General features: G+C 52.0%; 1 protein-coding gene across 6 annotated transcripts in view; it reads left to right on the forward strand.

The window, feature by feature from the left end:
* Window positions 1–19,366, forward strand: part of Mlph (melanophilin) — a 46,720-nt gene extending 27,354 nt beyond the window's left edge. The window contains exons 9-16 of one of the 6 annotated variants that reach the window (XM_074072075.1): window positions 1,897–1,980; window positions 6,777–6,947; window positions 7,190–7,345; window positions 8,780–8,872; window positions 10,050–10,127; window positions 11,544–11,595; window positions 13,239–13,339; window positions 15,368–19,366. In XM_074072075.1, the coding sequence (XP_073928176.1) occupies window positions 1,897–1,980; window positions 6,777–6,947; window positions 7,190–7,345; window positions 8,780–8,872; window positions 10,050–10,127; window positions 11,544–11,595; window positions 13,239–13,339; window positions 15,368–15,394 (762 nt within the window). In that variant the 3' untranslated portion in view covers window positions 15,395–19,366. Of the gene's footprint in view, window positions 1–1,896; window positions 1,981–6,776; window positions 6,948–7,189; window positions 7,346–8,779; window positions 8,873–10,049; window positions 10,128–11,543; window positions 11,596–12,300; window positions 13,216–13,238; window positions 13,340–15,367 lie in introns of those variants that run through there. The other 5 variants (XM_074072070.1, XM_074072069.1, XM_074072074.1 and 2 more) reach the window with 5 other exon arrangements.
* Window positions 19,367–21,786: the final 2,420 nt, after the last annotated feature.

Consider the following 21,786-nt stretch of genomic DNA (forward strand, 5'->3'; position numbering starts at 1 on the left):
AAAGCAAGGTATGAAGGACAGCAAACAGTTTTATTACACTAAAATATGCCGTGCTCTCTGGAACCCTGGGCAAATGGGCTGAGGATCACAGGGGCAGGAAGGAGCCTCATCCCTGAAGCAGCAGATGCAGCCCAGCCCAGGCCTCCACTTCTCAGGGTAAAGAGCCAAGACCTCCAGAAAGAGGAGCGACAGCACTTTCTGTCACTCAGCCTCATCGTGTCCTGACTTATCAGGACAGTGGGGGGGACTGTCTGTGGTGGTTTTATCCAGAGAAGAAACACCAGCTCTCTCTTTAAGGCCAGAGGTAGTTCTGCAAACTGAAGCAAGGCGACCCACAGTTAGTCTCTTCCCATTCCTCAGACACTGGGACATGTGCCTTTCAAAGTGGCAGCTCCCAGGTCCTGAGTAGTGAGCCTGGCAGAGGCTTTTTAGTCAGCTATGAAGTTCTGCATATATCTGAAAAAAAAAAAAAAGAAAGAAATTCTGAAAGGAACTGAAGAGGGGAGGGGTCTCTTGCATTTATTTATTTATTTACTTATTGCTGTCCTGAGGATCAAACCCAGGGCTTTTCACATACTAGGAAGCGCTCTGCCACTGAGCTGCCCCCACCCCCAGCCCTTGGATGTGAGACAGGGTCTTCCTATGTAGCCCAGGCTGGCCTGGAACTCACCATCCTCCTGCCTCATCCTCCCCAGTGCTGGGATCACAGGCGTGGCCACCATACCTGACTCTTCCCTTATTTTCAACAGGGAGAAGTAAGCTGTTTATTTTTTGTTTACTTTGTGTTTTCTTCGTGGAAAAGTACAGCTGTTTTGTTGAGGTTCCTTGTTAGATCCCAGAAGCCACTGTGCCATGGGAACCCAGCCACAGCCATGGGCTTATCAGAAGGCCACCTGCACCTGCCCCCCCTTCCCTCCCTGGCCTACCTCCTCAGCCCCAGCCTCCCCCACCCTCTTCAGGGATCTCAATGAGACCCTCCTAGCCTCTCATAGTGGCTGTCCTCCCTAATCCTGCACTTCTAAAGTGCCATTTCATGATGACAGTGTCAGAAACCGGTGGGTGGCAACCCAGGAGACAAAGGCCTTCTGCAGAGCTCTCCCAGGGTATTGATCTGATCAGTGCCACCTCAGACACTAAATGACCACAGCCGTATGATCTCCACACCAGCAGCCACTCAAGGCAGACATGGGCCGAGGGCTACCTACTGAACACTCGGTTTGATATTTCCAGCATTTGTTCTTCTCTCACTCAGCCCTCGGGGCTGTGGAGATCAAACTAATTACCTGCCCCACCATGCAGCATCCTGGCCTCTGGTGTCATTTCCTCTTTTAAGACAAGGCAAGTGGTAAATGAGATAATGCAGGGAAGAGGCGCCCAGTGGTGAGGAGCAAACCAAAGAGGAATCAAAGAGGCATTGATTTTCCTCTGTCTCCGTCTGAAAGCTAATAGATTTCGGGTGACTCAAGAGTCTGGTGACTCAAGGATGAAGAAGCTGTACTTTTGGTCACTGTATACAAGTGACCCAGGACTTTTGCTAGTTAATGATTTTAGTTTGGTCACCATGTCCTTCTTAATTCACGCCTTCCTGTGCTGATCTGTACCAGCAGTGGCCTCCCGGTGGCAATGACATGGTCACCACCTTTCAGACGCGGCTGCCTTGTCTGGCTGGATTTCTCAGCTCTTCTGCTCTGTCTCCCCATCCTTACCCCCTCACAGCCTCTGCTTGGTTTTCTAGGCCCCTAAGCGTCACAAACTGGTTTCACGGTTAACCTCCCAGGCTAACCGTGGGGGTGGCCTTACTGGGCGGGTCTTTGGGCTTCAGAGGTGGAGGATTACAGTGTCCTGCTAGTGGACCCTGGGCCTGGGTCCCACCCGCTCCCTCTTGCTGGGCTGCAGATCTCTGAGCTGAATAAGCGCATGTTGACTGTGGCACATCTGCTCACACACCTGGAGAACACAGGTGTGCCTCTCTTGGCCCAAGTAATACCCAGGGCATCAAGGAGAGTCCACAGCCCTCAGCTAAGGAGCCTGAGGCATTAATGCTGGCTCTAGGGGAATCGCGTCCAGAGGCTGCAACCGCAGGCTTGCACCTGCCCCGGGCACGGTGCCCAGAGGACAGGCGGTGTCCCCTGCCCAGCCCACCCACATGAAGTCTTTTGCCCCATCCAAGCCCAACATAAACTTCCTCCACCACCCCCATAACCTGGGCTTGGATGTCAGAGCTCAGAGGACACCTGGGTGTGGCAGCCTGCCCAGGGGATATAACCAGAGAGGGCTAGAAAGCCAGAGCTGGCAAAGAACCTGGAGGAACGGGGCACTGGTAGCTCATGCCTGTACTCCTAGCTACTTGGAAGGCTGAGATCAAGAGGCTGGAGTGAGAGGCCAGCCCAGGCAGGGAATTCTCAAGACCCCATCTCAACCAATAGTTGGGCTTGGGGGCATGGACCTGTCATCCCAAACTATGCAAGAGGCTGAGATGGGGAGCATTGAACTTCCAGGCTAACCTGGGCAAAAAAAAAAATACTTTGTGAGACCCCATCTCAACAGAAAAAAAATAGGTGTGGTAGCATGGGCCTGTCATCCCAGTGACAGTGGGCAACTTAAAATACAAGGATTGTGGTCCAGGCTGACCTGGGCAAAAACCAAGACCTATCTCCAAAACAAGCAGAGCAAAAAGGGCTGGAGTTATGCTCAAGTGGTAGAGTGCTTTCCTAGCAAGCATGAAGCCCTGAGTTCAAACCCGTATACAGTAAGGAGGAGGAGGAGGAGGAGCTGGGGAACTCACTTGGTCCTGTAGCCCTGAGTCCAGGCCACAGCATGGCAGGGTCTCCTTGGTATCATGTAGCTGTATAATCAGCCCATTCATGCTCTTCTAATGCAATATTGAAAACCTGGTGATTTAGGGACAGACAGAGAAAGACAGAGAGCACTCGCAAGCACAAGAAGGTCTTGATTTCAGTTTTATAACAAATCACTCTCATGATAGCAACATAAATTCATTTGAGAGAGTTCAGCCCTCACACCCTAATCACCTCTTAAAGGCCGCACCTCCAACACCGCTGCACTGGGCATTTAGTTCCCAGCAAGTGAACTTTGGGGGATGCATGCAAACACAGCAGCATGCCAAGGCAACAAAGCTGTGGCTTAATGCAGAAGTGTGTGCATAGGTGTGTGCACATGTCTGTCTGTCTGAGAGGCAGACTGCCAGGGGGCTGTGGGGAGGGAGGTTCAGGCCTCCACTCCAGTTACACACCCAGCACCTGGCACCCTTTTGTAGAGCCCTAGGTTTGCAGCTGCACACCTCTGGGGCCCAGCCTCAGGAGCACCAGCCCTTCAAGGCTGATGCTTGTCCCCTCATTTGCAAATAAGGAGCCTGAGCCCAGGCTCTCCTGAGGGCCTCAGAGCCCATGTGGAAGCAGGTGGGTGGTTTCTCCCTTTGTGCTGTAGGGCAGTCCCTCACCTGAGCCTGGTCAGGGATCCTACCCTTCCCGGGATCCATGCCCCACACAACACCAGGGCCCACCCCAGCAAGCCATCCTCGAGGTTGTCCCCAGGCTCCTGCTGGGTGCTGATCCTAGTTCCCTCAGGCCCCAGCTCCCCACTCTGCTCCCTAGGAAGATCTGTCACTCTCCTTCTCTGACTACCTCCTGATCAACTCCTTCCTCCTCCTTCTCTGGTCCTGAGCCAGTTGCCTCTTGCCTGTCAGTTCCTATGGTCAGCAGGAGACTGCCTGTGCTCCAACTCCCACAGATGAACTTTTCCTGACACAAACCCAGGCAGAGAAGAGGAGGTCAGAAGTTACACTCAACGCTCCACTCTCTAAGGGGCTCTGCTCATAGGCCCACCCTTCTGGATCATTTAGGCACAAGACCCCCCCAAAGCCAGTGATGATTTGGGCTGTGAGGGAGCTGGGCCCCCTCTAAACACCAGGGGGATGATGACCCACACTAGCCATGCTGGCCCAGTTGCCCAGCACACATATGTGTTGCCAGGAGTTTTCTATCCTGTACATACAAGTGTCTGTGTGTCTGCATATTGTGTATGAGGTGTGTCTGTATACTTCTCACAAAGTAGAGAATAATACCTGCTTCTCACAGAGGTGCACAAACTTGCACCCACAATGCCACCAGCTCTCCCTTTCCTGCCAGTTTTCATGGGGACCTCAGGGTTTCTCAATCCTTCCTAGTCTGGGGAAAAGCTCTGATCATAGCAGACTCAGTAGAATTTCCAGGCCAAATGTCATGGAGGTTCTTTCTATCCCTGAGGTCTCCGAGGAGATTCTGGTTTCTCAGCCTTGTCAGCAAAGGGGAACCTTGTAGACAAGTTAAGAATGGGTGCTCTGCTATGGACCCAATCTCATTAGCCTCTTGGTGTCATTCTGTGAGGCCGGGATACAGTGGGGCCTGCTGATCCAGCTTAATGGATCCTTCAAACAGAAAATTAGATGACCGAGAGCAACATCAGCCACCTGCTTGAGGAGCTGGGGCGGAGGGAGAATCGATGCTGCCTGGTGGGCACGGGGGCGGTGACTAACTTCCTGTCCCTCCTTTCAGCACTCTAGAGTGACAAAGGTGACTCACCCCTAAAAGAAGGGACGAGAAGGTTCTAAAACTCCCGAGTGCAGTCCCCAAAAGTCGACTTAGTGGGGCCAAAAGAAAGCCACTGAGTGAGTGCGCATGGGTAAATGAAAGAAGGATCGAATGAACTCTCTGCCCTCATGGCTGTGTTATAAGAGGACATGGTGGTGTGGACCCTGGAAAGAGCTGGCAGACATGTGAGCTGCTGTGTGCCAAGCCCTGGTTCCTGGAGTGGGGAGGCGGCAGTGAACAAAACTGGCAGTAGAGAATGTCATACAGGGTTTTGTTCTAGTCAGGGGAGGCAGGAAATAAGCCACCCAACAGGAGAACAAGGTCAGTAAGTGGAGGAAGCCAGACAGAAATTGAGTGAGTGAGGCAGGGGATGGATGACCAGACCATAGGCGCCATTTTAAATAGAGTGGTCGGCACACCCCACTGAGTGGTGAAACACCCAAAGAGCAAGAAGCCCACAGGCCTCCATGCGGGCTTGTGGGATGGAGTGTTCCAGACACAGCAGAAGACAAGGTGACCAGGATGGGATGAGGCTGGGCTGGGGCAGAGAAGCCATCTTCATCTGTTTTCTGTTGTGACAAAATAACCTAAAAGCGGGTGTAGATAAAAAATATATACATATATTACCTGCAGTTCTGGAGGCTGGGAAGCCCAACAACATGGCACCAGCACCTGGCATGGGCCTTCTGGCCTTTCCAAAACATGGCAGAGCAGAGCAAACACGCATCTCAAGACTTCCCCTCCCTCCTCCCCCCTCTTCCCTCCCTCCTCTCCCCTCCTCCCCCCTCCTCTCCCTCCTCCTGATCTCTATGTGCCATCAACATATGAATTTGCGATGGAGTTTCCAACACATGCGCTCTGGAGGAACAGAAGGTGAGGGCTGACATAATGGAGGGCCGTGTCCAAGCCCTGCCTTTCACTCTGGGAAAAGTGGGAGATGTGAGTGAAGAAGAGCACCTGACGGCTATGACAGTCACTCTGGCTGGCATTCTGAGACAGTTAGGAAGCTACGGAAAAAGACCAGGCTGAAGCAGGTGGCTGGAGAACCCAGCAGGGCAGCAGAGGTGATGCAAGGCACCTAGTTCCTGGGTGCCTTTGGAAGGTGGTGCCTGTGGGGAGCGGATTGTGAGAAGCCTAGGTGAGATGCAGCTCAGCTGCTTTTCCTAAGCTGTTTCCATTCAGAGAAGCAGGAACGCAGGTTTCTCTTGTTACAATGTCAGGCCCCTCCCCGAGAACTGCTGCTCCACCTCCTTGTTTACCACTGGATATAAAAGACTCCCTGAAGGAGGACAGGAGGTTTTTGATGGGGAATTTTGATTGGCTGCTGCTGCCCCTGCTGCTGATTGTTGAGTCTCCACCAGAGCAGCTTTCTGCACCGAGAACTTTATCCACAGGCTTTAGAAAAGCTAAGCTAGGGAAAAGCTAAAGAGAACATGGGACAGAGCAAGTCTAAGGAAAGAGACTTTAAAGAATAGAAAAGATGCAAGGTTTTAAGGAATTGTAAAGGAGTAAGGCCTTGAAGAATAAAGACAGAGAAAAGAAGCAGAGTAAAGGGTTTCTTTGTTTTTGGCCTTGTGCATGCTTGCCAAGTGCTCTACCACAGAGCTACGTTTCCAGCCCTTGTTTTTTGTTGTTGTTGTTGTTTGGTTGTCTGTTTGTTTGTTTTGGTTTTTTGAGACAGGGCCTTGCTATGCATCCCAGGCTGGCCTAAACTCAAGATCCTCCTGCACCCACCTCCCAACTAGCTGGAATTACAAGTGTATACCACTATACCCAGCTAACAAAAACAAAAATTAGCCAGGTGCCCGTGGCTCACATCCGTAATCCTAGCTACTCAAGAGGCAGAGATCAGGAGGATCATGGTTCAAAGCCAGCCTGGGCAAACAGTTCTCCAGGCACTATCTCAAAAAACCCTATCACAAAAACTGGGCTGGTGGAGTGGCTCAAGGTGAAGGCCCTGAGTTCAAGCCCCAGTACTGAAAAAAAAATTAAGAGAAGAAAAAGAGGCAAAAAAAGTGGATCTTAGATGGCCATTGGTGCTGATGAGCATCACCTGAGTCCCCTACCTCTCGGGTATGGGACAGGTTCACCTAGAGAAGGGACAAGAACTACAGCCCCAGCGTGGGGCCTGGTGGGGTCAGCCAGTCTCGTATGGCTGCCTCTGAGCACCTGGCCTGTGCCTGTCAGGGTCCAGCTGCTGGAGCACACACGGAGGCCGACGTGGAGGAGGAGACCCTCAGGAGGAGGCTGGAGGAGTTGACCAGCAACATCAGTGACCAGGGCACCTCGACAGAGGAGGAGGAGGGCAGGGATGCAGAGGCCAAGCCAGATGGGGCCTTATCAGAGGTGGCTCCAGAGGTGAGGCAACCCTGGTCATCCCCAGCAGGGTTGGGGCAGGATGAAGAGTCCTGGGTGGCCAGCAGTTTGTAACCAAGCCACCAGCCCTCCCCAGGGCAGGCAGCCACCCGCAGGGACACGAAGGGCATTTAATAAGGTCAGGTCAGGGTGAGGAGCCTGGAGACCAGGTACCCACAGAAGAGCAGTGTCCTGCACTTTCCTACTGGTGGCCAGGTAGCCAGAGTCACCCTCCTCATTCATAGGTATACACAGCCAAAGGCCACATGGACACACAGAGAAAGAGCCCTCAGGACCCTGGCGACTTGACCCAGCCCAACAGGACCACGGACGAGGAACTGTCAGAGCTGGAGGACAAAGTGGCCATGACAGCATCTGAAGTCCAGCAGGCTGAGAGCGAGGTAGCCCAGGGGCCCAGGGGGTACAGGTTTCTCAAAGATGATAGTGACGTGGTGGCTGAGACCAGCCATCAGGTCTAATAGCACTGATAGCTGCCCAGAGAGGCAGAGTGTGGATTTGGGGGTTCTGTGGGGAACGCCCCTGTTATTTTTCCTACTTGTCTTGAGGACAAGCAGGTGGATTTCTCAACCATGAGAAAAACTGCTGAGTGCTTGCTGCTCTCTGTCTGTGAGCAGGGCCTGGAGGCAGCTGAGACGTTAGTTCAGCCCCAGGGCTCAGGACCGGACTTGGTGGTGGGCCTCCCAGAGGCGGCTGCAGAGCCGGAGTCTAACAGGGTTGTGCCAGCGGTGTACAGGTCAAAGGCCTGAGCCCCCCCACCTCCAGCAGCCACAGTGATGCAGGCACTGTGCTGTCCTCCCGAGAGCCCTGCAGAGAAGAGAAGGCCTGTGCCCAGACTTCAGGGACAGCCAGCACCCTTGCCCCCTCATCAGCGAGTACCCAAGAAAAGTGGGCAGGCCCGCCCAACGCCACTCGCACTACGGAAGCAAGGCGGGTTCAGAAGTTGTCATTCACTGATTCCTTCCCAGAGCATGACTAGCCTGTGTGGGAAACTGAGGCATAGCAGTGAACACCCTACCTTCATGGAGCTTATGTTCTTAGAGGGAGGAGATAGACAACAAACAAACAAGACTGTTCCTTAGAGAGAGCTATGAAGACGGGAAGGGAGGTAACCCCACAGACAGAGAAGGGGATGGAAGGACACTGGCATAGCAAATCTAGGGGAACATGAGGCCAGGCAGATGAAATAGCATGTGCAAAGACCCTGGGGTGCTGTCACGTTGGCATGTTCAGGGATCAGCAGTGAAACCCTGAGACCTGATGGAAGGAATGGAGGAGGCAGGTCCCAGAGGAGATGAGCAGCAGAGGGTCTTGAGGGTCACAGAGAAAAGTTTGGGGGACAAGCTGGAGGCGTAGCTCAATGGTAGAGTGTGTGTTTAGCATGAGCCAGGCCCTGGGTTCAATCCTTACTACTACAAAAAAGAAAAGAAGTGATGGAGGGGGTTTCTGTTTCCAGATGCTTCCTCTGGTCCCTGTGGGAGGAGAGGCCTAAGAGGGAAGGGGTCAGAGCAAGAAGGCAGGTGAGGGTCAGCCTCACCCCATGGGAGCCACACTCCCTAATACCCATTCCCAGAATGTGCACAGAGCCTTCTCAACTCTCTGGGGTGTCCTACAGAGCACCCACACACACACCCAGCCAGGGAAGGAACGCAGAGGGGACCCAGGACAGACTTGTGCTTGGGACGCCATCTTCAGAGGAAGCAAAAGCAAAATTGACTAGATGAGTGACTTGGGCAGCTGCCGTTTCTGATCCCTGACTCTGAGATGTGACATAGACTGGCGTCTGTCTGTCTGACTATCTGTCTGCTGCTCTCCAGGTTTCAGACATTGAGTCTAGGATTGCAGCCCTAAGGGCTGCAGGGCTCACGGTGAAGACCCCAGAAAAGCCCCGGAGGAAGTCAAACCTCCCGGTGAGTGGGGGTGGAGGGTAGAGGGGTCCCCAGAACTTTCCCAGAAGCCTCACGGGGGACCCCCAAGCCCTGTCCTCCCAGCCCTGGGCACCTGCCCACCTCCTCCTCCAGCTGCCATCTTGCTTCCTACATACAGCCTGGTAGTGAGCTGGGCCCATGTGGAGGCTTTTATTATTTGTTGCTTCTACCTGAAGAAAGGCTGTACATGGGAAGCCCAGCCCATGCTCGGAGAATTGGAAACACTCATTTTAAAATCCAAAAGAAGCATCCCAAATGGTCAACCCTTGTGTTGGAGGACTTAATACAGTGCCACTTTAAGATGGGTGTAACTTTGCCAGGCTTGGTGGTACATGCTTGTAATTCCAGCAATTGGGAGGCTGAGGCAGGAAGATTGTGAGTTCAAGGTCAGCCTGGGCTACATACACAATGAGGCCCTGAATACAAAAGAAAAAGGTGATGTGAGTAGAATGGATGAATGGAAGGACAGGTGTCACAGGACCTGCCCCTGTAAGAGGAACCAGAAACCTGCATCCTTCTTCCCTGGGTCCAGGAGGCTTCAGACAGACACACGCTGCGGGAGGAGAGTGAGCAGAAGAATGAAGGATGCTCTCACGGGACCCCAGAGAAGTCACCAAGAAGAACTCAAGATGACCTTGTGTGGCAGATAAACAGCACACAATGTTCTAGTCCAAGTACATCCCTTGCAACTCTGGGGTCGAACGTACACTAAAGGATTACGCATGGTGGACCTGAAATTCAAAGCCAGCAGGGCATCCTGTATTTTAATTTGCTGTGGTAGCTCTCATCCCACACCTGTATCAGTGTGCTTGGGGGTGACGTGCTAGGCGAGCCCCAACATTTTGTGTGTGTGTGTGGTACTGGGGCTTGAACTCAGGAACCTCACCTTGAGCCACTCCACCAGCCCTCTTTTTTGTGAAGGGTTTTTTTGAAATGGGGCTCTCGAACTATTAGCCTGAGCTGGCTTCGAACCTCAATCCTCCTGATCTCTGCCTCCTGAGTAGCTAGGATTACAGATGTGAGCCACTGGCACCCGGCTAGCCCCAAATTCTTGACGGAGTACTGAAAGAGAATGCTCCTCCCAGTCCAGCCTGATCCTCACCCTGTGGCTTGCGGCTCACCAAGGTGTAACAACATGAGTTTCTTCCTTGGCCTCTAGATCTTTCTTCCTCGGGTTGCTGGGAGACTCGGCCAGAGTCCAAAGGATCAGAACGCAGACCCTGCGGGTGAGGTCAAGGTGTGTGTTGCTCACCCACCTCTAGAGCCTGGACAGAGTAAGAGTGGTAACCTCTGCAGAGGCTGCAGAGCGGGGAGCTCAGACATGCACCCCAAGAACCTGGCAACCCCCATAGGGTAACTTTCTGGGACACATACAGGGATGAGGGGGTCTATGAAGAAGCCTTTATTGGGGAAAATTCAGGACAGGGGACAGGAGGGAAGGGAGCAAGTGCTGGCATCTACCAAACCCTTGCAGACTCTCAGGCTCAGTCCTTCAAGGAACTGTGCGGACAGTAGATGTCATATCCCGGGTCGTCCCGCTCAGGGGCAAGGAAGCTGGAACATTCATCCTTTCTGCTTCTATTAGTCACAGGCAAGGGTCCACATCAGTTCCCAAGTCCTCCTGCTGCCCTGGATAGCAGATGGGCTCCAGCAGCCCTCCCAGAGATCATCCTCTGTCTGGGAGACAAAGGCCACTGGAGCAGAAAACATCTGGGAGCCAGTGTGCAAGTCCCCTGGAGAGGGGCGATCACCTGCATTTAGAGGTGGTTAGAAGTAGGATTGGGGCCCTGAAAGAGGCTCCCAGTCCTGCCTACAGCCCCATTTCTGCCATGAGCCGTAGTTCACGTCTGGCCACTTACAACAGCAAGAGTGCTGGGCAGCTCATCACAGCCACAAAGAGTGCTGTTCTTATGTCCATAATTCCACTTGGTGTTTACAAACCTGACAGTGACAGTCACCTGCTGCACTGGGCTCCAGGAGGTGGGCTGCTGGACCAATGCCACACAGGTGGGGGTGACACTAGGGTCCTAGTCAGGCCTCTAGACTCTGACACCCCTTGCACTCTACTATGTCTTATGAGTCCCAGAAAGCCCAGCCCTGAGGGCTCCTGCCACCCGTACCTGCAGATGCCACCCCCAAAATGAGACAGGAAAAAAAATCCCCCAGGAACCAAAGAATGGCTAGAGGACCTACGCTCTTTGCTTTTCTCCCCACTGCTGAAAAAGCCAAACAGAGAATGAGCTGAATCACACTGTCAGGAGGCAGCCAGAGGGGAGGAGGGCTGGGAGCCAACACCCCAAGAGCTGGGAAGGGATTAAGCACACCCATTTACAGAGGAGGAGACGAGGTTCACAGAGATGTGTCCATTTCACGTGGCAGTAAAGGGCAGCACAGAGAGTTGAACCCAGACCCATGGGGCTAAAATCTGTGCTCTTTCTGCCACACTGCCCAAAACTGGGGGTTTCTCCAAAACTGAGCATCTATTCCATTCAGGCATCATGCTTACCTTACAGAGAGCATGCGTTCTAAAATTGTTAAAGGTTCAAGTATTGCCTGGTTAGTTAGAACCAGAAGAACAAATCCACAATTAGCTCACCGTGTTCCTGCATATCACACAATTTAGTGACACCTAGAGATGTTCTCTCTCTTGTAGGCAGTGGCTAGGCCCGATCTGCTGAGGAGGAAGTACTCCCCTAAAGGTCAAGGTAAGAGCTGCCTGCCTCCCTTACACCCATGGGCCTGGGGAATGAGCTCAGGGAAGGACACAAGTGTAATCTGTGGGACACACCCCCAGGGCCACACTGGCCACCACAGGTCCCACTCCTCGTGTTCAGGATGGCTTGAAGCATCCAAAGACGGTGTTGGAAATGCTGGCATTTTCCAGTTTCTAGTGTAAACCATCCTGAGACAGCATGATTCCAGTCCTTACAGACAGTACAGGACAGCGTTTAGCCCTTTTTTTTTGAAGTCTCAATGGTGGCAAGGCCACCAGCTTTGTCCTAGATGAATGGGAAGGAGGCCTGGAGCCTTCTCAGCCCATGTCAGGCTGTCAGGACAGCATGTACTTGTGTCTGTCCCCTGCTCACCTCGAAACCTGGCCACAGCTCACCAGAGAGAGGTAGCTCACTCAAGGTCAGATGCCAAATGCCACCACTCTGTGGTCATCGCATGAAGCACTCATCACACCCTCATCAGCTCACAAACAACCCTTGGCCCCCAACCGCCTGAGCGTGAAGCACAACCTAGCAAACTCTTACGACTGTCCGCACACGGGATCCCATGTGGCCAGGATGGCTGGTCATCAGCCTGCCAGAGCCAGCCCCAAGCCTTGCCTGGTCCTTGAGCCTCAGTCCCTAGATCTTCAGGGCCCTCCATGTCCTCACCACTCAGTACTTTCGATCCCTGGGCAGGCAGCTCGCTCGCTGGGCAGAGGTCAGGGCCAAGTTGGACAAACGGATAAGGAGACAGGCAGAACGCACCCCCCTGACACGGAAGACGCAGTGTGCTGGCGAGCCAGCGCACAAAGAAAAAGAAGGAGAAGAAAAAGCAAACAGCCGGATGTGGAGTGTGTCAGTGAATGTGGTGACTGCCGGAGATGCACATGGTCAGCCCTCGGGAGCCCTGCGAGCAGGTCCAGCTCCCCTGCTCACGGAGCACCTGCCCCAGGGCAGGAGGACCCCCACCTGAGACATGGAGGTGTGCAGAGGCTGCCGTCTGCCCACCCACCCAAGCAGAAACAGCCAGCTAGGGCTGGCAGCTCCCAGCTCCACAGCCGTAGCCCTGAGGCGAGCCCGGAGGCCATAGCCTCTGTTCTGAGGGTCTGAGTCCCAAGTCTTCTCAGGCCTGTTGTCCAGTCACAGAAGTAAAGGAAAAGAGAGGGGCCACGCACCCCAGACATGAGTGTAATGAGTTTTCTGTTGTTTGCCCATCTGAGGAGCCAAGGACAAAGAAATGTTCTGAGCTGTTTATTGGCTCAACTGCTAACATGTAAATGCTCCATTAAAAATATTCCATGGCCGGGTGCCGTGGCTCAAACCTATAATTCTAGCTGCTCAGAAGGCAGAGCTCAGGAGGATTGTGGTTCAAAGCCAGCCCGGGAAAATAGTTCACAAAGCCCCATCTCTGGCTTTTTCCTATCTCAGGAAAAACCAATCACAAAAAAAGGGCTGATGGAGTGGCTCAAGGTGTAGGCCCTGAGTTCAAGCCCCAGTACCACCAAAAAAAAAAAAAAAAAAAACAGACAGGGGACCTGTCTGTTTTTATGGCGCTGTTTGGATGTCTCAGGTAGCCCAGGCCCTGGCTTCCAGGTGTGCGGTCAGTAAAATCCTCTCATCTGTTTCCTGCAAAGGCAAAGACGGTGACTCATTGGATCGGAAGTCAGTGTACCGTGGATCCCTGACCCAGAGGAACCCTAACGGGAGGAAGGGGATGGTCAGTCACATCTTCGCGGTAATGTCTTTTCTCCCTTCTGAGGAGCCTTTGAAATCCCCGTCAGATTTACATATCGGTATTAAGTCTTGTAAAGAAAATTGGGTAAGCAGATAAGAATTAAAAACAGAGAATCAAAGCAGAAAGTCAGGTGAACTCCGCAAAAGGAGAACTGAAAACTTCTTAGAGTACCCCAACGAGAAAAAAATGCTAAAACCGGCCTGGTCGTAAATGACCCCCTCGCCCTGGGGTGGGCCTGGGAAGGGACAGTCTGTGAGACAATGAGGTCGCTCGACAGAGATCCCTCTGCCCACCCAGGGCTGACCCAGACTTCTTTGGGGAGTTTTTTCCTGGGCTCCTCTCAAATAGCAGAACCATCCCGCTGTTCTGGGCAGGTCACTTCCCACAGGAAATGCATCCCGAAGACCTGCGCCTGACTCCTTCAGTGCTCAGGTTGTCAGCCATGCAGCTCACATGGGCTCTGCCCAAGGCCTCTGCATGTACTTCCCAGAAACACACAGTGACCTCTCAGACCACCTTAGTGCTAGAGATGCACGTGAAAACTCAGCAGCCAGTGGCCTCCATCAAGATCCAAAACCCCTTTGTTAGTCCTTTTTTCATTACTGTATGATGAAATACCGAAGGCAGGCTTCTTTACAAAGAAAAGAGGTTTGCTTAGCTCACCATCCTGGAGATTCAAGGATATGACTCTGACACCAGCTCAGTTCTGGTGAGGACCTCTTAGCAGATGGCATCCAAAAACAGGACTGTGTGTGGCAATGCAAGATGACATCTCCAGATAGAGTGACAAGGGGCAATGCAGGGGGTCAGGCTCAGGCTTTTAAAACAATTCATTCTTCTGAGAACTAACCAGGGTCCCAGGAGAATTCTCTGAACCCCTTCCAAAGGTGTGCCCCAGTGACCTGAGGAGTTCTCTCAAGGCCCTGCCTCTCAAAGGTCCACCTTCTCACCACCACCACCCTGGGGATCAGGCCTTCGATGCATGAACCGTGGAGGACATACCACGTCCAAGCCACCGCGCCATAGCTCCCTGTCACTCTCCTACCATGTCTGAGCAGCTCGGCCCCCTGGCTAGTTCTCATTACCCACAGGCTTCAACTTCAAGCCAGTTACAGGAGCTCGAGCAGTGACCAGCCTGGCTCCAGTCTCTCAAAAGCTGTTCCAGCTTATTCTTCCCTTGCAAAGCACCTCTTGAAACCTCTGTCTGCATCGAGCTTGCTGCCAGGGCTGAATATTGATGGCTCCTCCACCCTGGCCAGAGCATAGCAACCCCCACGAGTACCGAGGACAATGGAGGGAGTACAGGGAGTGCCTGCCAATGAGGTCTTGAAAATCTGTATGTTTAGAACCATACCTCCCTGCACTAGAGCTCTCAATATCAAATATTTGCCACACATCCATATGCCCCACTGGATGAGGTCAGTGTCATTGACCCAGATTCACAGCTGGGGAGACAGGCTGAGAAAAATTAAGTAAAAAACCCCAAGGGACTGACTAATGCCTGGAGGAAAGCAAGCACAAGCATCTCTGTGTGTGCCTGAGTTGTGCACACACATGGGTGTGCACCTGTGTGTGTATGTGCGTGCCCATGTGTGTATCTGCGTGTGTGCCTAAGTGCCTATGTGCACACCACAACTGTCTATGTGTGAACTCACATGTCTCTGTGTGTATATGCTGGTGTATATTTGTGTTCACACTCATGTGTGTGTCTGTGTGTATACCACACCTTTACATCTGTGTGTGCACGTACATGCTGGTGTGTAACTGTGTGCACACCACACATTTGTGCCTCTGTGTGTAATATGTACATGCTGGTATGTATGTGTGTGCATACTGCCAAGCATGCATGTGCAAACACCATCCATCTACATTTGTATCTGTGTGCACACAGATGTTTTGTGTTTCTCTATGTGCACGTGTGTCTGTCACATCCTTCTGCATGTATTTATGTGCTTATGTGTGCATGCTTGTGCATGGGAACCTATGTGCACACTCACTCACATGTGTATGTGTGTCTGTGCTCTGCAGAAACCTGTGATGGCGCACCAGCCCTGAAGGGGGAGACTCACGGGACAGGACCCAGTGACAAGGCAGCCCACACTTGTTCCTTCCACATGGGTCCTTAACGGACTCTGTGCTTCCTGCTGATCACGGCCACCATCCAGAAACAAGATGTGACACCCATCGGTGTGGGCCCCACCTGTGGGATGACGGTTCTCAGACACTCAGCTGTTCACTCAGGGTCACAGAACAGAGCCAGGGCCACCTGCCAGCCTTTGACCCAGGAGACACAGCTGAGCTGATGACCTTTCTTCAGGGACAATGCTGCCTGCACCTGCTGACCCAGAAACCCTTTCCGCTGAGGTCTTTCCCCCTTCACCCTTGGCTTTGCAGAGCTGCTTTCATGAATGGTTCCATTAAGGCCCTGGCCACAGGCGTGTCCCTGTTGTATCAGAGCGAGGGCAGATGTGGCGGCGTCTGTGGGTGAGGTTGGAAGTGACTGAGCTGGTGACCCGTTGGATGCTGAGGGAGGAGTAGACACACCCCCTGCCCCACTGCACAGGGTCCACCTGCGAGCTCCCCATGGTCCACAGACAGGAACAAGTACACGGCTGGCCAGAGCACCATCCTAGGATCAATCCTTTAACACATGGCCCACAGGGGAACACGGTCTGAACCATAGCACAGACAACTCTCACGTCTAAGACAGCTTGCTAATTCACAGAGATGAGTGCTTTCAAATATCTAAAGAACCTGGGTTTTCAGAAGCCATCTACATCACAGCCAGCTTTGCTGGTACTGGAATATCCCTTCGTCACTGCCATTCTACCACCACAGACAGCTTCCCACTCCCAAGGCTGCCTCTTTCCCACTCGGTGGTACCAAGTCCTTCTAGGAGTCCAGAAGAACCCCAGGTTTAAGAAACACACAGGCCAAAACCACAGTCTAGTTTCTTCTGGGAACAACACTAGGAAAAGGCATTTCATTTTAGTTCGGACACACATTATGGAGCCCTGTGCTCATTGCCTGTGGCCACTGCAACAAAGCACCACCAATGTATGTCGCAGCGTCTAGATCACAGACAGGGTCAGGGCCAGAAGGTTTTGGTCTCATCAGAGAAAGAAAGAGACTTAACAAGAACAGGTTTAGTAACACAGAGCAGTGAAAGTACACTCCCGAGAGGCAGCAGGCGGCAGGCTCAGAAAGAATGGCTGCCCTGAGGGTCCCAAAATCTCAAACTTTTATTGAGGTGGTGGCCATTCCAGGAAATAGGGTTCCAGACATGGTGGTGGCCATTCCAGGAAATAGGGTTCCAGAAATAGGGTTGTGCATCAGTAACTCCTCCCATATGCCAGGCAGGGGAGCAGGATAGCCAGACCGGACAGTCATTTTCAATGGACTGGGCAAGGTCCGTGGATCACCAAGGCACTGCTTCATGTCATGAGTCATTCCACTAATGTCAGTTGGCCAGGATGTGATTTTTTTTAAATTAACATCCAAGCCATCATTCTCAGCCATCAGGTTTCCCCAACTGCCTGCCTAACCCCTGTGTCGGATAGAATACAATAACAAAAATTGATTCTCTCAGTCAGGTGAAGTGGCTCACGCTTGTAATCCCAGCTACTTGAGAGGCAGAGATTGGGAGGATCATGGCTTGAGGCCAGCCCAGGCAAGAAGTTACCAAGCCCCCATCCCAACAACAGCAACAACAAAAAACTGTGTGCGGGGACCCACGCATGTTATCATCCCAGCTATGCGGAAGTTTTAAGTAAGAGGATCGTGGACTAGGGTAGCCTAGACAAAAAAACGCAAGACCCTACCTGAAAAATAACTAAGGCAAAAGGATCAGGTGGTAGAGAATCTGCCTAGCAAGCACCAGGTCCTGAGTTCAAACCTCAGTACCACCAAAAAAAAAATTCTGCCATAGTTCAGGAGGCAAGAAGTCCAAAATCAAGGTGTCAGCAGAGTCAACTCCATCTGAAGTTTGGCTTGGTGGTGGCCAGCCATCCTGGGCATTCCTTGGCTCAAAGCTGCATCACTCCGCTCTCCCCCTCCACCCCCACATCACCTTCTCTTGTGTCAGTCCTCTTCTTATAAAGACACCACTCACTGGATTTAGGACCCATCTTAATCCAGCAAGACTCCATGATATTTGCAAATGTCCCACTTCCATTCAAGGTTGTATTCTGAGGTTCTAGATGGGCATGAATTGGGGGGAATGCCATCTGACCCACCGCACAGCACTGTGCCATGACGGTTGGAGCGCAAAGATCTCAAACCTGCAGTACACCCCAAACAGTGGGGTCTTCTTCACTATGCTGAGAACAGGAAGGGATGGGGCTCCTCACAGCCCTCTTCAACTTGAGTGCAAGGAGCAGAAATTCACTGACTTCAGCCCTCAGGAAATAGCACATGTGGGAGACGAACACAGAGCTACCTCTGGGTCTCAGGGAGCCAACGATCCAGCCTCAGGAACACAGGGTCCAGGCCGGCTAAGCAGCAGCCAGGTCCTCACATGCTCTGTCCCTGTCTGGGTCCCTGCTCTTCCCTCCTGACTGGGGACTGCTCCTTGGACTTTCTACAGATGCCCCATGGCCTCATCAGCACCACCTCTCTGTGACCACTCCCCTCCAGCAGCCTTAGCCTGTTGTTCCAGATCCCCAGGGGACGGAATGTGCAGGACCAGGTACATCCTCAGTGCTAGCCCACCCAGAGATGGCTCAGGACAGATGACAAGTCTCTACTGGGCCCACAAGGACAGGAGGTCCCTTTAGTGCATGTACACACTACATCAACCACCCATCTGCTGTTCTCCATGTCACATGATGGGTTTCATGACCTCCACAGGGCATGAGGTCTTACTGTGGTTTACACACCTGTCACAATCAATTTGTCCACAAGAGATATAGACCAGGGGGCAGGAATGCACCCCAAAAAACAAATCCAACTCTGGGTCTGTTTTTGCAAACAAGGTTTTATGGGCCCCCATCACACCATTTGTTTGTGTGACACCCAAATCCAAGACACTGTCTTCTGTTACAGTGACTGGGTTGGCCAGTTGCAAACGCTACCTGATGGCCCACAAACCTAAACATGACTATTCTGTAGCCCGTTACAGAAGGAGCCAACCCCTCACAGAGGCAAAAATGAAACATGTTAAAGGATGGGGTGTGAGTGTCGCCCATAGACTGGCAAAGGAAGGAGCTTTCAGCCTGCAGACGGCTGGAACACAACCCTGGCTCCATGTCTCTGTCCTCTGCCATGAAGCTGAGAGACCATGGCCCATGACCCTGCTTCACCTCTGAGGTCCTGCTGCCTGGGCCCTGCCTCCTGCATCTCTGTTTCTTTCTCTGGCTCCTTCACTGGATCCACTTTCTCATCCACCTGTCCTCTTCACACCTTCCCAGATGTGCCCACCATTCCCGGGGCTGCTCACAGCCACCTGTAGTCTGTCCACACTCTGGTTCAGGGCTGTAGCTGAGACCACAGTACAGTGCTCCAGACACACACAGCAGCCCTGCCACATGGGCTTTCCATCGCCTGCCATGTTTCTAACTCAGCCCTTCTGGCTCTCATCCCAGAAATCCCCACCCATGAGGCCTTAGTGGGTCCTAAGCCCTGTGTCTCCAGACAGTGCTAGAGTTCTTACCTTTCCTCCACATCTCTCAGAGAACAGTCAAAGGGGTGCATTTCTGTTCCTGTACAAGCTTAGTGAAACCTTAATAACACAACAGTACACAGAAAGTGTGAGGAAGGGAGAGTAAAAGCAACAGGTCAGTAATGCACACATTCTAACCAAAGTATCAGCGAGACACATCCAAGAGTGAATTTAAAGTGTAATATGTCTTAACCAGGTAAGGTTCATTCCTGGAGAGCCAGTACTTTTAATGTTAGATGTCTGTTTTTTTAAACCTACAATTGTAACCTACTGCATTAGCAGAGTAAGTGGGAACTCTACTAAGACCACTTCCACTGGTGAAGAAAACCCGATTACAAATAAATAGCTTAATACATTAGGACAAGGAGCATGGCGGCTGGTGTTTTTATTCCCAGGTGCCCATGGTCTCAGGCATGGGGGTTATACTTTCCGCAGGAAGCAAACCCTCATACACAAGTTCAAGTTCACATGCACTGCAACTCAAGAGGCCACATAAAGTCCTGGGAGAGATCCTGGCCAAGCACAGCTGGACCAAGAGCACTTGGATCTCCCACCCTGAGACCCATGACCCCATTAAAGAGCCATGGGAAGAGCTTCCTCATCACCATTTGTGGCAAACTCTGCATGGGATCCACTTCTCAAAGAACCCTGAATCCAGGAGCAGCCTGACAGGCCCGGGCTAGGGTTACTGTGAGAACAGCCTTCACCACACTTCACCTGGGCTTTTTGTCACCTGCCCTCCAAAAGCCATCCAAAGTGCCTCGCAGTAATTAAGTCCTCTGATGGGTGGCATCAAGTTTGAGGTTGCAGAAAGGGGCTGGAGAGAGGCCAAGATCTCTGTGCCACCTCTCACCCCACCTGCTGCCACACCTCAATGAGCCCTCCAAATGACAAGCTGCCTACACCACACTGTGACAGAGCCACCTTGCTGAAAGGAGGAATCTGTATACACACACACAGTACACACATACATACATTCACGTGCACAAACACAGGTGTACACACACGCAACACCCACACTCTCACGTGATGGTCAGGACTTACCTCCCCAGATCTCAGCTTCCATTGTCCCAGGCAGCTCTGGGACTGAACACATCCATGAGAACCACTGGAAGACCTGGAAGACCCACCACCAAGACAGGATCACCCTCCATGATGGCAGTTCTCACTGGGGGCTTTCCTTCATCGCTGCCTCCTGAACTATGAATTCTGATGGAATTCACCCCAGATGGAGCCAGGCATTAGGTGAGTTCCTCACCCCTCCCCACCCGACACCAGACCTCCCAGGGAGCCCTTCTCTTCTCATAAGCAGCCATTCCTCAAGAAGGGCCAAGTGCTGCTCTGAAACTGTTCCTAGAAGTCTGGTGGGACCAGGAAATGACACCAGCCGGCCACCTGCATGAGCCCAAGGGAAGCAACCTGCTGTCTCTTCAGCAGAGTTCCCTTAAGAAGATGGAATTCAATTGTACTTAACTGGCCTTTAGTACGCGCTGTAGTTATTCCCAGTATGAGTGATTTAGGTTCTCAGGTCCAAGTTATTTAAGCTGACCACTGGTGGCTCACTCGTGTAATCCTAGCTACTCAGGAGGCAGAGATCAGGAGGATGGAGGTTCGAAGCCAGCCTGGGCAGATAGTTCTCCAGACCTTATCTTGAAAAACCCAGCACAAAAAAACGGCTGGTGGAATGAATCAAGTGTTAGAGCACCTGCCTAGCAAGCATGAGGCCCTGAGTTTGAACTGTAGTACTGCCAAAAAAAAAAGAATATTGCAGTTATTTAAAATGTCACACATATGCAGATTTTTAACAACTCAAGGATGATGTAGTAGTGAAAGGATGAGACTCACATGTGTAAACAGGATAAAGCTGGTGGGAAAGCCCATGGAGACCTCCCCAGAAGGAAAAGCATCAAATGTGAAAAGTGGCTGGCTTCTTTGACACTATCAATGCTTTTTCTTCTATTTTTGCATACACTAATTTTTCCCAACATATATGAATTGCTTCCATAATAAAAAACAAACTTGCTTTTAATAATAAAAATAGACCTGTTTGTTATCTAATAATAACTGTTGTGTGTTAGACATTAGTTATGAGCTCTCCGTAAAAGCCAAGGATACATATTTTTAAGATACAGGATCAGGATGGAGATAGAGCACTGCAACTGGGAACAGTCACGTGGGTGAACGGGCAAGGACTGAGAAGGAAGGCAGAGCCATGGAGGAACTGAGTTCAGCGTGGACAGCCAGAGTTTTGAGAAGGGCAAGAAAGGTGGAAAGGATGGGTGTGCGGGTGTCTTCTGATTTAGCAGTCACACAGTGCTGGAGCCGAGAGGGTGGTGGACTCTCTACTCTCGACTCTGCCCAAAGGCGAGGGTGAAGAGAGGCAGTTAATGTGCTTTAAAACCACTTGGTCCAAATGAAATTATATAATCCAGGAAGGAACAAATCACATCTCTGATGAGAGTTTAACAACAACAAAAAAAAAAAAGGAAAGGGAAAGAAAAAAGGCCAACGCCTCTCTCTCCTGGTGCCGCCCAGTGAGGGAGGCAACTGGGGATGGTAGGCGATAGGCAGCATCTGGGAGTGTCCACTGCCCCCCTGGGATTATAAAAGGTGAGCAGGTTCCCACCAGGGCCTCACGGCACCACCCGCCTGGCAGCCCTCTGACTCACGCAAGGAAGATTGGTGAGTAGTGCCGGGGCGTTAGAGGGACAGGAGCTGCTGCCGGGCTCCTCTCTGAAATCTCTCCTTAGTCTGGCTTGGGCTGGGTTTACCTGAGACCTGCCTGCTC

This window comes from Castor canadensis, chromosome 4 (genome assembly GCF_047511655.1).
Source record: "Castor canadensis chromosome 4, mCasCan1.hap1v2, whole genome shotgun sequence".
NCBI classification, from domain to species: domain Eukaryota; kingdom Metazoa; phylum Chordata; class Mammalia; order Rodentia; family Castoridae; genus Castor; species Castor canadensis.